The sequence below is a fragment of the Aristolochia californica genome, unplaced genomic scaffold (genome assembly GCF_029961685.1).
Source record: "Aristolochia californica isolate CCGP_79_NKW_82.1479 unplaced genomic scaffold, dmAriCali1.0.hap1 SCAF_16, whole genome shotgun sequence".
NCBI lineage: Eukaryota > Viridiplantae > Streptophyta > Magnoliopsida > Piperales > Aristolochiaceae > Aristolochia > Aristolochia californica.
Window position 1 is genome coordinate 1,378,536 of NW_027181837.1, and position 17,168 is coordinate 1,395,703.

A 17,168-nucleotide genomic window follows, 5' to 3' on the forward strand; every position below is an offset into this window, starting at 1 on the left:
TGAGATCCTCCCATTTTCGTAACTCGTGTTACGCGAGAGTAGACAAACCGGTGGTCATCATTTATCTGCAAATTCCCGTTTATCCGACAAATCTCACGTGTCTGTCCATTCGTAAATTTTCTAATCATTTTCAGTTGAAGATATTTTTCATATGATTCGCCGGACTACGTTTGGTAGGTGGAACCGCGATTACGGTTACCGTATTTTATTTATTTATTTTCCGTTGGTTTCTTTTTTTTATTTATTTTTTAGTTTTTATCCATTCTGTTTTTATTTCTCCCACCAAACCTACTCAGAAACGAACCATTACGAAGAAAAACTGAAGGAAACAGAGAAGGGAGATGCAGATGGCAATGGCAATGGCACTTCGGAGGTTGTCTTCCTCGGCTCACAAGCCCGTCCGATCTCTCTTCAGTGGCAACTCGCTCTATTACATGGTTCTTTCTTTTTCTTCTTCTTCTTCTCCTGGTTATACACGTTCCAATCTCATTTTCGAGAACTTGTAGGAATGAAGCGTAAATTTCACCTCTTCTGATCCGTTTCTTCGTGTTTTTCCTTTCAGTCGTCTCTACCGGACCAAGCTGTATATGATAAGGAGAAATCTGGCGTTTCGGTAATCTAATCAATGTTCTTTTCTCTTTCTATTTGTCTTTTATGCGCCGGCTCTATTGTCATTCTTCTGTTTTTTTTTTTCCGTTGCAATTTTCGTCATTTTACTTCGTATTTTTTAGCTTTTGTTATAATCTGAATGGAGTGTTGTTGAATCTGAAACGTTGATTTGCGTTGCTACTGTTTGAAAATATTGGTGCCAGTGGCCGAAGCAGTTGAATGCTTCTCTTGAAGAAGTGGATCCGGAGATTGCTGACATTATCGAGCTCGAGAAGGCCAGGCAATGGAAGGTGATTTTATGATATTTATTTGTTTATGTTAGTTATGTCGTTTATTTAATGGTCGAGAAGCGTCCGGCTTTCAGTAGTTGTCGACTCTTCAATTTTTCCAGTTTTGGATCTATCTTCACGCTAAACGAAGCTATACTTACAATTCTGCAATATTGTAGCAGTGACAACACTGAAACGAAATATCTATTTTGCAAGCTTATGGTTAGACTGTAGTGTTGCCTCAATAAGAAAAATTAAGCTGTTAGTTCAAGTATGAGTATGAAATGTGAAGTTACGTAATCTTCTCATGTGGAACTTTCACTCTTACAGGGACTTGAGCTCATTCCCTCTGAAAATTTTACTTCAGCCTCGGTGATGCAAGCAGTGGGATCTATCATGACCAATAAATACAGCGAGGGCTATCCAGGAGCGAGATATTATGGAGGAAACGAGTAAGATCATTCCCTTCTTATCTCTTCATGTGCACGTGCACCCTTTCTCATACTTCGAGTTGCATGACATCCTGTCATAAATGCTTAATACTTACCTCCCACTCCAGGTATATCGATATGGCGGAATCCTTGTGCCAAAAGCGTGCTTTGGAAGCTTTCCGCTTGGATCCTAAGAAATGGGGAGGTAATATGATTACATCTGTATATGAGAGTGAAAGAAATCTTGGTATGGTCTTTGGTAATCTTGTTCAATATGTCCTCCAGCTTGTTGTCCCTGGATTTGCATAGTGAGTTTTTTTTTTTTTTTTCGTTTGTATGATCCATAATTTGCATAATCTAAGACAATCGATTGGGAAACTGAGTTTCTTTTTGTACTACTTTTTTTTTCTCAATAATTTTATGTGGGTTAGTAGTTTGGTCTAAATATTTCTATTCATAATGGATTGTTGGAGAAGAATAAGTCCTGCTTCTGGCTCCAGTATCTAAGACTTAGCATTTTAAGAGCATTTTAAGTTTCGAGCATTGTGTGCCTTCATATTTCCAGTCTCTTGAAACCAGTCCCTTGTCATCCTAAAAAGATTTTAGTAGTCTAAAACATGTCATATCTTGTGCCAGAGTCTTAATAGGGGACGCGACAACTCATAAGTTCATAAAAAATTTCAGTGACATGTGCATAGATATTTTGGATTCATTGAAAATGCACTAAGAGTTTGAAGTTCATTGCTAGCTCTTTGGCATGTTAAAAAAAAATTCTCTCATTGAGGAAGAGAGAGTTGGCTGTGTGAGATGTGCACTATATGAGTTTGTCAATAATTAGATGCATCAGCTCCTTTTAGTGTAGTGATTAGATGGCTAATTGTTAGAATGAGTGGTGGTTTATTCTCATCCCAGCTTCACTCTACTTATCACTTAATCTTATGTTGATACTTTTTGCAGTTAATGTGCAGTCATTGTCAGGGTCTCCAGCTAATTTCCAGGTTTATACGGCATTATTGAAGCCACATGAGAGAATCATGGCCCTGGATCTTCCTCATGGAGGGCATCTTTCCCATGGATATCAGGTAGTCTGGCTTCCTGACCACTTTTTTGCTTGGAAGTTTAGTGAGTTATGCATATTTTGGGGAGGCGAGTATGATACTTTGACAACAATTCTCTTGGATGACCTACTTGACTGTGTTATTTTGGCCTTTCTAGTTGTTTCCATGGTGCCTGTCTTTAAATAAAATGGAATGAGTGCAAAAGAGTTTATATGAAGCTCTGCTTGCACTTCCCACCCTTACATATGGTTTTATTTGATGAATTAGAAAATCTTTTACTGATAAAATATGTTATTTGATGAATGAAAAGGGATGCCCAGAGTTTGTCTATGGATGCTTATTGTAATTTTGTGCACCAAAAAAGAATGCAGTTTGCAAATATGTTTATCACCCAAAGGAAAAGAATAAAAAGTTTAAACATCATCTTTCACTTCATTTAAACAACTGTCAAAGAGGAACTACATGTATAACAATTCCAAGAGAATTGTCTAAGACAATTTGACCAAGAAATATACAAGACGTGACTTGAGAATGGATATCTTTGAATCAACTATGAATAACTCACATGTTTGTGGAATTCCCTTGACCAAAAACCTCAACATGCCCATCATCATTCTATGGAGCACTTCCTAAAATCTTCTGGAACACTGGTAGCATTCTGCCTCGATGGTCCCTGTTTTAAGTGTGTGACAGTTAATAGCACCTTAGAGTTTCTGTTTCAATGAAATAAGGTGTTTATCTTCAAGATGGTCCAGGTGGGTAAATAGGAATCTTTAATGTATCTTTTTCGAGATGCTTACGTGGAATTTTATTCCAGATATTTTATTACTGTAATAACTTATTGCATTAATATGAGGGCTTCTGTGACCTGTTGCAAAGTATCTTATTTGTTGAGTAGACTTCATCATACCTGGCTTTGTCTGCAGACTGATACAAAAAAAATTTCTGCGGTGTCAATATTCTTTGAGACAATGCCATACAGATTGAATGAAAGCACTGGCTACATTGACTATGACCAGGTAGGTGTCAATATTTCTAAATTTTCACAATAATGGTTATGGAAATAAGTAGTCACAGTAGAGGGATTTCTTCCATCTGGCTTTTTTGTTTTGTTTTGTTTTGCGTTTTACTCCTAATATCCCAAATTGCATGCTTAACTTTTAGTGGCTCTAATTACAGTTGGAGAGAAGTGCTACACTTTTCAGGCCAAAGTTAATTGTTGCTGGTGCAAGTGCTTATGCACGTTTATATGACTATGAGCGTATCCGGAAGGTAATGTTGCAATATGATTTCTCTTTAAGCGCTATTTACCATTGTAAAATTTATATTTCTTAAGTTCTGATGGAATTACATGATTTTTGACAGGTATGTGACAAACAGAAAGCTATCTTATTAGCTGATATGGCCCACATAAGTGGGCTGGTTGCAGCTGGAGTTATCCCATCTCCTTTCGACTATGCTGATGTGGTAACCACAACCACACACAAATCACTTCGTGGACCACGTGGAGCCATGATTTTTTTCAGGAAAGGCTTAAAAGAGGTTAACAAACAAGGTCAAGAGGTGAGACTATTGCACTGGAGTTATGCTTTTACTGTTTTAGTCACTCCTGTTTTTACATAACCTTTCAAAAGTAACTTCAAGTAATTCTGATTTGAAGGTTATGTATGATTACGAAGACAAAATCAACCAGGCTGTCTTTCCTGGGCTTCAAGGGGGCCCTCACAATCACACAATTACAGGCTTAGCAGTTGCACTCAAACAGGTGGGACAAGCAAGTTAATCATTTATTCTATCATAATCATGATTAAGGAACCTCTAAACACGGTATGCAAGTTGTATGTAAACATGAAATGATGTTTAATTTGATAGCTTAGTGTACCTTTTATATCTGCACTTATTAAGCATATTAACTATGGTACTGTGCATATCTTCCTATATTGTGATTGCTCTTACTGTTGCTACGATATTCTTTCTCTTTCAATGCAAATTTAGTGGTGAATACTGGTGCGTCATGCAATTTATAGTTGGCCATTGTAGACTCTGAGCATTTCTTGTATATTTTTTGGTCATGTTCATCTGTTGCTGATTGACAAGATGGAGACCTAGTTGATAAACCAATCGTTTATCATAAACTGCCTAGGATGATGTTATTTGGTTAAACCACTCAGTTAATGGGATGGTTGTGGAGAATTGTAGCTCACCTTATATAGCTTAAGTATTTGTTCGCCGAGCCATGATTTTTTTTTTTTTTTGTTGGGGTCTATTCAGAATATTATTATTATTCTCAGGATAAATTTCAATACAATTTTTAACTTAATTGCCCAGGCTACCACTCCGGAGTACAAGGCATATCAAGAGCAAGTACTCAGTAACTGTGCAAAATTTGCTCAGGTACTTTAGCTTACTTTCAATCAAGCAATGCAATCATTCCTCATATTGTGCTTGCTTCTTGCGGGATCTCTATTTTACTTTGTTTTTCAGCCCTTCTCTAGGGATACTATTTTCACTTTGTGCTTGAATTCTTTTAGACCTTGTCAGGGAATGGATATGAGCTTGTGTCTGGCGGGACAGAAAATCATCTTGTGTTGGTGAATCTGAAGAATAAGGTACAGGAACCATTTTTTAAAATTCTTTTCAAGCATAAATTTCTTATATTTAGAAGGTTTTCTCTTTTCTCAGCAAAAAAATAAACGATATTTTCTTTAATGTGGTTCTCTTCTTTCAGGGTATTGATGGGTCTAGAGTTGAGAAGGTGTTGGAAATGGTTCACATTGCAGCCAACAAGAACACTGTTCCTGGTGATGTGTCTGCTATGGTACCTGGTGGCATTCGGATGGGTATGAAACTTCCTGTATTAGATTTCTTTCTATTAAATAATAATCTAAACCATTTTGGTTGGATGAACTCGTTTGTTGTGTGTTTCAGGCACCCCAGCCCTCACATCTAGGGGATTTCTTGAGCAGGATTTTGTTAAAGTTGCTGAGTATTTTGATGCTGCTGTTAAATTGTCTCTGAAGATAAAGGCAGAAGCTAAAGGTTCTGCTGTTCTGTTTTTCCACTTTTTGCTAGCTTTTACTTAACTGGCTATCCTTTCATGTACAACTCATTCTGTTGTTTAATTTATTGATGGTGGTCTTCTATTTTTGGAGCTGTAAATCAGGTACAAAGTTGAAGGACTTTGTGGCCACACTCCAGTCAAGTGATTCCATCCAATCTGAGATAAGGAAGCTCCGCCATGAGGTTGAGGACTATGCGAAACAATTCCCAACTATTGGCTTTGAGAAGGCAACAATGAAATACCAGGACTGAAAAGGACTACAGGTCTACAAGGTACTTGAGCACTAAACATGCATAAGTTCAGACAAGAACTAGATAAACAAGTATTTATGCCATGTTTGGGTCAATGAACTTTCTGAGCACAAGAATCCGCTTTGCATTTATTCATTTATTTATTTTTGCATCCTTTCTGAAAACCATGTGGATACTAATAGATTCTCAGACTGAAAACAGAAATTATTCCTATCTCTGTAGATGGTTATTAGCTACAAAGAAAAAAATGAAGGCATCTAGGCTTCTTCCCATGTTTGGGTCAATGAACTTTCTGAGCACAAGAATCCGCTTTGCATTTATTCATTTATTTATTTTTGCATCCTTTCTGAAAACCATGTGGATACTAATAGATTCTCAGACTGAAAACAGAAATTATTCCTATCTCTGTAGATGGTTATTAGCTACAAAGAAAAAAATGAAGGCATCTAGGCTTCTTCCCATGATTGTGCTTTCTAATGATGATCTTGTAATTTACTGAGGTGAACTCAATATGTTGACTTCATTATTCTGGATGCAACAGGTGAGGAAGTTCTCTTCAAGCTTGCATCCTAAATGTAAGCCGAGCTTGTAATTCTATGCTACTCCATTGAGGTGTATATAAAAACAACTTGTTGTATGTGATTTCACCTTAAGTTGCAGAATAAACTTGAGCTTTCTTAGCTATTTGTTTTGACCCAGAGAACAGTGAAGAAGAGTTAGACTTGCTTAGGAGCTTTACGTGCTACACATTAGTAAAAGAAGAATACAATGGGGAAAAATGTAATCGTTCTAGACAATAATTGTTAAATTCCTATGCAGAGCCAGCAGTCATTTAGATTTTTGTACTAGGGATTAGTAAATATAGAAGATCTTTGGCTTTGCTTTTACTAATTAATGAATAGAAAACTGAAGCTGGCCACACTGGCTAGAACGAAGCTAGTGGATTAGTCCTGCCCTGATAACCTCTCTACTTGACTGCACTCATTGGTCGATTTTGGTTAAAGATTAGAGGATAAAATCTTGCACTCGGGAACTTTAAAACCAGAAGGTTGCAAAAGCGAATCCTTGCGCTGGATTATTTGCTCCAATTCACTAGTCTTTATTAGGGGTGGGTTCGAACTGAGCCAGCTCGCGAGCGATTTGGTATACCTGAATCTCGAGCCGAGTTCGAGATCCGGGATCGGCTTGTTTAAATTAACGAGCCGAACTCGACCGAATCGAGGTTCGGCTTGAAAGCTCGCGAGCCGGCTCATTAATTTAATGAGTCGGGGCGGGATTCGGGGGGAGTCGGGACTGGGGAGCAGGACTGGAGCATCGAGCGGAGCGGGAACGAGAGTGAAGGGGGAAAAATTCTTCTTCCCCCTCGTCACCGCCTCTGTTGCTGTCGACAATTGCCTGGCCGACCACCTTCTGCCTTTCCCTTGCAGTCGATTCTATGGTTGCTGCTCGATTTCTTCCCCTCATTTGTTGCTTTTGTTTCCATCACCGCCGTTGACTCTATCACAACCGTTATCCCGACAAAAGTTCCTTGCCGGCGCCGCTGGTTCCCTCGGCATCCCTCCGGCACGAAGATGATTTTGCACATGTGAGATCATAAAGTGAAATTTTTTTAAAAAGAAATTGAAAAAATTGAAATTAAAAATACATTTTAGTAGAAATAAGTTTCTAGGGACTAATCATGTTTTTTTGTAAACATTTTTCTAATTGAAAATTTTTATTAAAAAAATTAAATAATTTTCTAAGTAAGATTTTTCTGCCAAGATGGGCTAGAAATTCGTATAATGTTTTTTTGAATAAGTATTTGACAGTTGATGTTGTAATACTTTTAGCATGAAACAATTTTCATAGCAATTTTGTGTTTGACATTTTATTTGATTAAAAATTTATCGATAAGTATAGTAATATATTAGATTGATTATTAATTTTTATTTATTTCCCTAAAAGAGGCAATAAGAGGTCCATTTAACTTTCCATAAAAAAATTTAATATTTATTTTAATTTTCTAATAAGTCACTAATAGTAATATGATTTTATTTAAAGGATTTTTTTTGGAAATATGTATCGTAGGAAAAACATTTCTAGTTTTTCCTAAAATATAAAATTTCAACTAGGGGCACTAAGAAGGCTATAGTAAATTTATGGCCAGATTCAAAAATTACAAAATAAGCTAGACAACATTTGGAGTAAAAAAATTTAATATTGGCGCATTCTAATCCATTATTGAAATTCAATCTTGAACCTCCCTTATCATTTTTTTTAAATATATGCATAATTTTATATATAATTTATTTGACATATATTTTATATAGAGTATTAAATGAAGGTTAAACTCGAACTCGGTTAAAATTATTAGGCTCGAGTTCAATTACAATTTTAGGTTCGAGGCTAGGGTCAGTTAATCTCAAATTCAAAATATTTAAATCAAGTTCGGCTTGAACAAGGTTCAAACTCAGCTGGATTCGATGTAACCCTTATGCCTAATTTTAAGTAGAGGTTATTTCCAATTTTATGTAAAATGTATGTATAATTTTATATATAATTTATTTGACATGTATTTTTTAAAAAGTTTTAAATGTATGTTGGAGCACGAACTCGAGACTTGTATTTTTTGAAAATTTTTAAATGAATGTTGAAGCTCGAGTTCAGCTCGAACTCAGTCAAAATTACTAAGCTCGAGCTCGATAACAATTTTAAGCTCAAGCTCGAAATATTTAAATCAAGTTCGGTTCGAACATAGGCAGGTGTAGGCTCGGCTCCATGCCACCAGGTGATCTCCATTGATAATTATTCTATTAAATTCCACTAATCCTATCCAAATTTAACTGAAGACGAGTCCCCATGATAATTATTCTATTTGTTTCCACTAATCCTATCCAAGTACCCCTTCCCAACGATTGGACGGTCCATGTGGTCGGTGGGACCAGCGCCCAGCGCTGCAAACCAATCCGGTCGGAAACAGGGAGAGGAAGGATAAGGAAATATTAGGTGATCTTATAGCTTGGTGGGAGATGAGGTAAGATCACGTTACCTTATCAAGTAAATTTTGCGACCAGTACTGGCTTGCTTATCTGAAAGATGTTTCTATACACTGGGTTTCCTTTCTCCATCTTCTACATGTGGTGCTCCTGGTTTCTCTCTTCCACGTTTTGAGTCTGCAACAGCTTCAAAGATGATGTAAATTACATAATTCAATCTACCAAACCGAAAGCAGCAACCAGGAGAAGGAAATGGAGATGATGTAACTCTTTGTGACTTCATGGCTTCTCTGCCTTCGGTTGCTGTTAATAGCACACTCAAGCTTGAGCAGGATTTCAGAAAACTACCCGCAGCTTCTCCGGCGGAAGACAAGGTACGGCAATTCGTTCTGCTTGAGAATGATAGTAGCAATCTAAGGGGAGCAAATGTTTCATTTGATACTTCTTCAGTTCGGTTTAGGAAGTTTCATTTTTCCTCTATAATGGCTCACTTTACATTCTTCTACTGTTCACGTTCAAATTCTCACTATTTTCGGATTCCGGGTAACGTAGAACATTTAGACTTCCTGTAAATTCTGCCAATTCAACCGACACATATATCAGATGCTGCAAACGTCCTGCTTGTTGTCTGTAATTCTAACAAAGAGACGTATGACAGTTGGAATGTTTATTTCACATTGTATCTTAGTTTTAAAAGTCTGATCTTTAAAAACCCAAAGAAAGCTGTACTGCTGCTTCATCCCATGCGAGAATGCACTGTTAAATGGTTTAATTTTGTTGTTCTTGTGGTTCATATCTGACTGAGTCTTCTCTGCTACTTGGCCATCAGAACGCAAGCATTTCATATCAGAGGTTAACTCGAAAAAGCTTAGATTCCCAATCTGTGGATTTCCAAGAGGCATTGACCTTCCTCAAAGAGGGACCTGATGTTGAATCAGTTTATTATGTTCCTCTCTTGCAAGATTGCATCAGCAAGAGAGCACTTTGCCAAACTCAAGCACTTCATGCTCACATTACAAAAACTGGGTGGCATCAAGATCTCTTTCTGTCGACCTCCCTTATAAACGTCTATGCCAAATGTGGGGCCATGGATGATGCCCACAAACTATTCAGTATTTTGCCTCGAAGAAATGTGGTTACATGGACTTCTCTTATGACAGGTTATGTACATAATTCACAGCCCGAGTTTGCTGTTCAAATCTTCTGTGAAATGTTAGAAGCAGGTGCCTACCCGACAAATTACACACTAGGATCTATTTTAAGTGCATGTTCTGCTCTTGCTTCTATTGAATTGGCAAAACAAATTCATGGATATGTTATAAAATATCAGATTGAAAATGATATAAGCATGAGAAACTCACTTTGTAGTGTGTACGCCAAGTGTAGACACTTGGAATCTGCGATCAAAGTTTTTTGGAGAATTCCCGAGAAGAATGTTATCTCATGGACAACTATCATATCTGGTTGTGGTGATAATGGTGAAGCAGAGAAAAGTCTTCAATTATTCGTTGATATGCTTTCAGAGAATGCTGAACCCAATGAGTTCACTTTGACCAGCGTGCTGAGTTCATGTTGCATCTTACAAGATTTAACGTTTGGGAAGCAGCTGCAGTCGTTCAGTATCAAATTTGGTTATCAGTCGAATTTACCGGTTAGAAATTCAATGATGTATTTGTATCTAAAATGTGGAAAGATTGATGAGGCAAGGCGACTATTTGATGAGATGGAAACAGTGAATTTAATCACCTGGAATGCAATGATTGCAGGTCACGCTCAGATGATGGATCTAGCAAAAGATGATTTGTCGGCTCAGAGGAGTGGTTTGGAGGCACTTAAAATCTTCCAGAAGCTGAGTAGGTCGAACTTAAAACCTGACTTATTCAGCTTTTCGAGTGCCTTAACTGTTTGCAGTCATTTGATTGCCTTAGAACAGGGGGAACAAATTCATGCCCAGTCTATTAAAACAGGTTTCTTATCAGATGTTGTTGTTGGAAGCTCACTTGTTAATATGTATAACAAGTGTGGGAGTATAGAGAAAGCTATCAAGGCTTTTGTTGAGATGTCAACAAGAACTCTAATATCTTGGACTTCCATGATCACTGGTTATGCCCAGCATGGCCGATCTAGAGAAGCACTTGGGCTGTTTGATGACATGAGGCTGGCAGGAGTGAAGCCAAACAAGGTTACTTTTGTGGGGGTTCTTTCAGCCTGTAGCCGTGCAGGTATGGTAGATGAGGCCCTCCGCTGCTTTGAGATGATGAAGAACGAGTATAGAATTAAGCCTGTTATGGATCATTATGCATGTCTTATTGATATGTTTGTGAGATTGGGGAAGCTGGAAGAAGCGTTTGAATTTATAAAAGAAATGAATTTTGAACCTAATGAGCTCATATGGTCAATTTTGATTGCTGGATGTCGAAGCCATGGGAACATGGAGTTGGGTTTTTATGCCGCTGATAGGTTACTTGAACTCGAGCCTAAAGATGCTGAGATTTATATATTGTTGTTAAACATGTATCTTTCAGCTGGAAGATTTAAGGATGTTTCTAGGGTAAGGAAACTCATGAAAGATGAGAAAGTCGGAAAACTTAGAGACTGGAGTAGCATTAGTATCAAGGATAAGGTTTTCTCATTTCAACTGGATGATCGATCACACTCACAGAGTGAGGAGACATATGAATTGCTGGAAAATTTGCTCGAGAAAGCAAAAGGATTGGGTTACATTCCAGTGAAAAGTTCACAACTTGTTGATGAACAAGATATTGAGAAGAACTTGGATTCTGTAGTTCATCGAAGTGAGAAGCTAGCAGTTGCTTTTGGGCTGCTAAATACGCCCGTGGGAACTTCAATAAGAGTTACAAAGAGCCTTTCCATGTGCAAGGATTCTCATTCTGCTATCAAATTCTTCTCAAAAGTAACTCAGAGAGAAATTATTATTCGAGACAGCAAGCGCCTCCACAGGTTTATGGACGGGGGCTGTTCTTGCGGAGACTATGGGGCTCTCCTATGACAATTGATAATTCAAGTGGTTCATATTCTCTCATTTGGGTCTTTGGGAACTGGGTTGTTGAGTTTAGTTTCAAAAGAAGCACACCCATTAACTGCTACAACAACCTGAAAGCATGGTGGCCTCTTTCGATCAATTTTACTCACTATTGGTAGCTTGACATGAACAGCTGGAAGAGAACCAAATAGCTCTCGGCTGTGCAGAAGAAGATCAGTGCTTCAGGCTGGATTAAAAGGGAACCGAGATGGATCAAATCCACCACTAAACTAATTTGCTATGACCCAAAAAAATTGAGTTAAAGAGTCATGAGTTACTTTGTAATGCAAGGGCCTGTGACTGCGTTAGGCCTCTTTATTTGAAGATCACCTTTTACAGCACTTTCCTGAAATGAGAATCCATTAGTACTTGGGCATGGATGCCTGTATGACCAATACATATTAGATTTCAGGCTTGACACCAGGACAAAAAGAGGTGCTCATATCCCTGTTTAGGGTTTAAATGTGACTTGATGCCTGTATTGGACATTAGGCTTGTTAGCGTATCCCTGTTTAATTAAATGTGAATAGACCTCCCAACTCACTCATCCTAGTTAAAAAGCTAACAGCTATTGCTTGCAAATGCTTCTTTTGCTCTTGATGGGTCAATAGAAATAGACAAGGTAACACTAATAGATGACTTAAATCTAATAAAGAACTGAATCTGAAAATGAAAACCTAGATAAGAACTAGTAAAATAATAAATTAAAATTAGTAATTAAACTAATAATAAATTAAAACAAAACAACTACTAAAAAATTAAATGATTTGACTCAATTGTTCTTCACCTATTGGTTGGTGTCACACCTAGTGGTAGAATATGTTGATAGTATGAAGATCATTTTGGCGCACTTCAATTGTTTGATTCGCAAAACAGAGCTAAATCCAAATTCAGCCTCTTTTTGTCGAATGAACTAAGTAATGCGGGACTAATTCATCTCACTTCATTTTGGTTTGAGGATCCTGTCTTGTTTGTGCTGCTTTTGGATTCTATGAGGAACGTGGATGGGTAGACAGAAGGAGACGAGTTCACTTTCAGCTCATTCCCTCGTCCTAAACAGTTATTAGCAATGACTAAAACTGAATCTGAAAATGAAAACCTAGATAAGAACTGAAGTTACCTGACGGAAGGAGGAAGCTGAACCAGAAAACAAAACAAAGCAGTAGAGAAATTGGAATGAAAGAGATCTTCGTATTGATTTACGTTTTCGGGCGGTACCGGGATTTTCTCATAAAGTTAGAAGCTTTCCTTTTCCCTCTACTACTATTCCATTTTCAAGAGTTTCTTCCACTTCTGCTTCTCCCTGAAAAGATCGGTAGACTGTCCATTGACAAGTAGAGTAACACAAATAAACGTTCAAGAAGCAGAGAAAAAAAAAGAAGGTAAGAAGAAGCAAAGAATGGAGAAGAGTAGAAAAAGTTAATGCTTGAAGGTAAAAAAAAAAAACTAATGGAAAGATGCCTCGACGCCATTGAAGACGATTAATGAAAGAACAAAGAAGCCTAAAGGGAACAAAGAAAATAATAATAGAATTTAAAGCGATTCTTTATTTTTTTCTCAGTCCCATATCCTATTCCGTCAAAACCTCCATTCCCGTTTCATCAGCAGAGGCGAGGTTAGTGATTCTTTTCCGTTAGGTTTCCTTCCCACTTGGGACTCCCTTTGATTGTTATCACCTCTTCACGTCACCTCGTTTTTCTCTCGATTCTTCTCCGAAACCTTCCCTGATTTCTCTCTAACAGCCTATTTTTAGGAGAGCGATAAATCCTCCCTTGGATTTTACTCTAATGGCAAAAGATGACTCGTTTTCCCCGGTTTTCACGCTGCAGATTTTATCTACTTCTTTCAATTATTTTTTCTCCTTTGCAATCTCTCCCCTCGTTGTTTATCATTTCCATGATTTTAGGATTGGAGAGATTTTTTAATTGGGACTAGTTAGAAACCTTAATTTGGCTCGAACTATAAACTTTGTTCTCTTATTTTGGAGAGTTTTCACACGATACGAATTCTATCCTTTTTAACTCGAGTCTCCTGCTACTAGTTGCTGCTCCTGTACCAACCTGCGGAACGCAGCAATGGCGACCTTTGAGCATGAGATAGAAGAAGAGAGGACGACCCCGAAGGTGATATGGAACGAAATCGTGGACGAGAATGACGATGAGGTGTCACCGATCGAGGAAGTCCGGTTGGTCGTCCCGACGACGGACGATACGAGTCTCCCGGTGTGGACGTTTCGAATGTGGGTCCTTGGAGTGATATCGTGTGTTTTGCTCTCCTTCGTCAACCAGTTCTTCAGTTATCGGACGGAGCCGCTCATGATCTCGCAGGTGACTGCCCAGGTGGCTGCGCTGCCTCTCGGGCAATTCATGGCCAAGGTTCTGCCCACTACCCAGTTCTCGATCGGGTCGTTCAAGTTTTCGCTCAATCCAGGGCCCTTCAATATCAAGGAGCATGTCCTTATTTCCATCTTTGCTCAAGCTGGGTATGCCTTTGGTGGTGGAAATGCTTATGCAGTTGGCATTGTTGATATTATTAAGGCGCTATATCGTCGTCAGATTTCCTTCCTCGCTAGTTGGATCCTCGTAGTTACCACTCAGGTACCTTTTCTTTTCCTTCGGAGAACGAATCAGTTTGTTCTTCACTTCATTCCTAATTAATAGCTAGGCTGAGTCGATGAAGCCATTCTCGACTTTGGCTCAACTATGATCAACAGATAGATTTGTCAAAACGTTGTTCCAGAAGGCAGAATGTCGAGCGTTCAGCACGGCCCTCTTATATTTATGCTAATGTGAGGGAGAATCCCAGTTTCTTGAGTGAGGTTGACGTCTCCTGGATTGCAGGTTTTGGGATACGGATGGGCAGGAATCCTGAGGAAGTTTGCCGTGGAACCATCCAACATGTGGTGGCCTTCTTCGCTTGTTCAAGTTACACTGTTCCAGTAAGCTCCATCTTCTCAGACGACGACATTTTGTTTCTTTCTCATATTCTCAATTTTCAAATTATGTCTAATTGTGTAATATGACTCCATTTGTTCATTGAATTAACAACTGGATATGAATTCTTCTTGCCGATAGAAAAAGTAAAGAATTTTTCATTCAGGAAAAAAACTCAAGCATGATCTGTTTCTTTTACGATTGAATTCCTGTCAGGGCCATGCATAAGAGGGAGAATCATCGGGGGATAACTCGTGGGAAATTCTTTGTGATGGCAATGGTATTAAGCTTCATCTGGTACATCGTCCCGGGATTTCTCTTCCCAACCATCATGAGCCTCTCCGTTCTATGCTTTGCATTTCCAAAATCCGTTACCGCTCAGCAGGTGGGCTCTGGCATGTATGGCCTTGGTATAGGCTCCTTCTCCTTCGATTGGGCCACCATTGCTGGTTTCCTCGGCAGTCCTCTCGTTTCACCTTTCTTTGCCATCGTCAATGTCTTCGTGGGTTACGTTCTCTTCGTCTACGTCGTCTTCCCCACCTTGTACTGGGGCTACAACACATACGACGCTAAGACATTTCCCTTCATCTCCTCTAGTCTCTATGCATCAAATGGGCAAGAGTACAACACAAGCGCTATCGTTACTGACAAATTTGAGCTCGATGTAAATACATATGAAAAGCAGGGAAGGGTCAATCTCGCCTTGTTTTTTGCAGTCTCTTATGGGTTGGGTTTCGCCAATGTAGCTTCCACTCTCACCCACTGTGCGTTGTTCTATGGCAGGTATCTTCTCTATTTTTCATTCAGTTTCTGAGCAGTATTAGCTATCTGGGTTAGATTCAGTGTCGCTATTTATTTCTCAAATAACTGGAGGAAATCACCTGGGCGATATTTACAGGGAAATATGTAATCAATTACGTTCTTCCTATCAAGGGAAGATGGATATCCACTCCAGACTGATGAAGAGGTACAAGGACATACCTGGGTGGTGGTTTTACCTTCTTCTTTTGGTAACTGTTGCAGTTTCTCTCTGCCTATGCATCTTCATGAGAGACCAGGTCCAGCTTCCATGGTGGGGACTTCTCGTGGCCTGTGTACTAGCCTTTTTCTTTACTCTTCCTATCGCCATTATTACTGCTACAACGAATCAGGTAAAAGACCATTCTTCCTCGTTCGCCCTCAATGGACTAGCTAATTTGTATCTAAGCTTGACTTTCTATGCTTTTGAGATTTCCAGACACCAGGACTGAACATTATCACCGAGTACCTCATGGGGCTGGCATACCCTGGCCATCCCATTGCCAATGTCTGCTTCAAAACCTATGGCTATATTAGCATGACCCAAGCTATCTCTTTTCTCAACGATTTCAAGCTTGGCCACTACATGAAAATACCTCCGAGATCCATGTTCATCGTCCAGGTACTCCTCTCTGACTCCTACGAAAAGGGATCTCTAATTACAGAACAAATTGACACTTTCAACTGGTTTATTCGGTACTTATCTAAGTCTTGTGTTGCACCAGCTGATTGGAACAGTGATAGCATCAACAGTCAACATTGGAGTGGCCTGGTGGTTGCTGACTTCAATCGAGAACATTTGCCACCCGGATCTACTCCCTGAGAATAGCCCGTGGACGTGCCCCGGGGACAGGGTCTTCTTCTCTGCTTCCGTTATCTGGGGTCTCGTTGGACCGAAGAGGATTTTCGGATCACTAGGAAACTACTCTCCTCTAAACTGGTTCTTCCTCGGTGGTATAATGGGACCCGTTGTAGTGTGGCTCCTCCATAAGGCTTTCCCCAAGCAGAAGTGGATTCCCCTGATAAACCTCCCTGTTCTTCTGGGTGCAACTGCAATGATGCCGCCGGCGTCTTCCATCAACTACACCTCTTGGATTGTCGTGGGTACCTTTTTCAACTACTACATTTTCAGGTACAGAAAGAAGTGGTGGCAAAAGTACAACTACGTTCTCTCAGCAGCCATGGATGCTGGAGTTGCATTCATGGGGGTCGTAATCCACCTGGCTTTTACCATGCGAGGCATAGAAGTTAACTGGTGGGGCAGCGAGGGTGATCGCTGCCCGCTTGCTAGCTGTCCAACGGCCAAAGGGGTGCAGGTCGATGGCTGCCCAACATTTTGATGATAAGAATATGGATTTGCCTCAAGGTTTTCTCTGTTTCTTTAGTCGAAACAGCAAAGTTTAGATTAGTGAAGGAGAGGAAAGGAGTTTCAGATGTTTTGATTTAGAATTAGTCATGTGTACATTTTATTAGGGTTCATTCATGTTCATCCAGTCTTGTTCATCTGGTTAGTTTTTTCTGCAAAAAAGATATTTATTGAATCCAACTGTTGGAATGAAACTCTAGATAGATACTGAATTTATTGGATTCCATAAGGGATCCTTATTGAATATTCAACAACGATCCATCAAGTTTATTGGATATCGAATACGGATCATAATGATTTGAGTTTGATTTTTTACACTTTCCATTCCCAAAGACATTAGAGGCTGAGCGGAAACTAAAAATTGATTGCAGTCA

General features: G+C 39.0%; 3 protein-coding genes across 3 annotated transcripts; all 3 read left to right on the forward strand.

The window, feature by feature from the left end:
* Window positions 1-296: 296 nt before the first annotated feature.
* LOC137952792 (serine hydroxymethyltransferase, mitochondrial-like) lies at window positions 297-6,520 on the forward strand. The gene is made up of 16 exons (XM_068799860.1): window positions 297-437; window positions 563-613; window positions 813-899; window positions 1,209-1,330; window positions 1,438-1,514; window positions 2,267-2,391; window positions 3,294-3,386; window positions 3,547-3,639; window positions 3,733-3,930; window positions 4,028-4,132; window positions 4,696-4,761; window positions 4,899-4,976; window positions 5,096-5,207; window positions 5,296-5,406; window positions 5,531-5,700; window positions 6,221-6,520. The coding sequence occupies exons 1-15, from the start codon at window positions 342-344 to the stop codon at window positions 5,677-5,679; spliced, it is 1,563 nt and encodes a 520-aa protein (XP_068655961.1). The 5' UTR covers window positions 297-341; the 3' UTR covers window positions 5,680-5,700; window positions 6,221-6,520.
* A 2,245-nt stretch (window positions 6,521-8,765) lies between these two features.
* On the forward strand, window positions 8,766-12,228 carry LOC137953020 (pentatricopeptide repeat-containing protein At3g24000, mitochondrial-like). Its single transcript, XM_068800199.1, has 2 exons — window positions 8,766-9,028; window positions 9,484-12,228. The coding sequence occupies exons 1-2, from the start codon at window positions 8,936-8,938 to the stop codon at window positions 11,662-11,664; spliced, it is 2,274 nt and encodes a 757-aa protein (XP_068656300.1). The 5' UTR covers window positions 8,766-8,935; the 3' UTR covers window positions 11,665-12,228.
* A 1,544-nt stretch (window positions 12,229-13,772) lies between these two features.
* Window positions 13,773-16,768, forward strand: LOC137953499 (oligopeptide transporter 4-like). Its single transcript, XM_068800922.1, has 6 exons — window positions 13,773-14,294; window positions 14,538-14,635; window positions 14,847-15,413; window positions 15,529-15,781; window positions 15,868-16,050; window positions 16,154-16,768. The coding sequence occupies exons 1-6, from the start codon at window positions 13,773-13,775 to the stop codon at window positions 16,766-16,768; spliced, it is 2,238 nt and encodes a 745-aa protein (XP_068657023.1).
* Window positions 16,769-17,168: the final 400 nt, after the last annotated feature.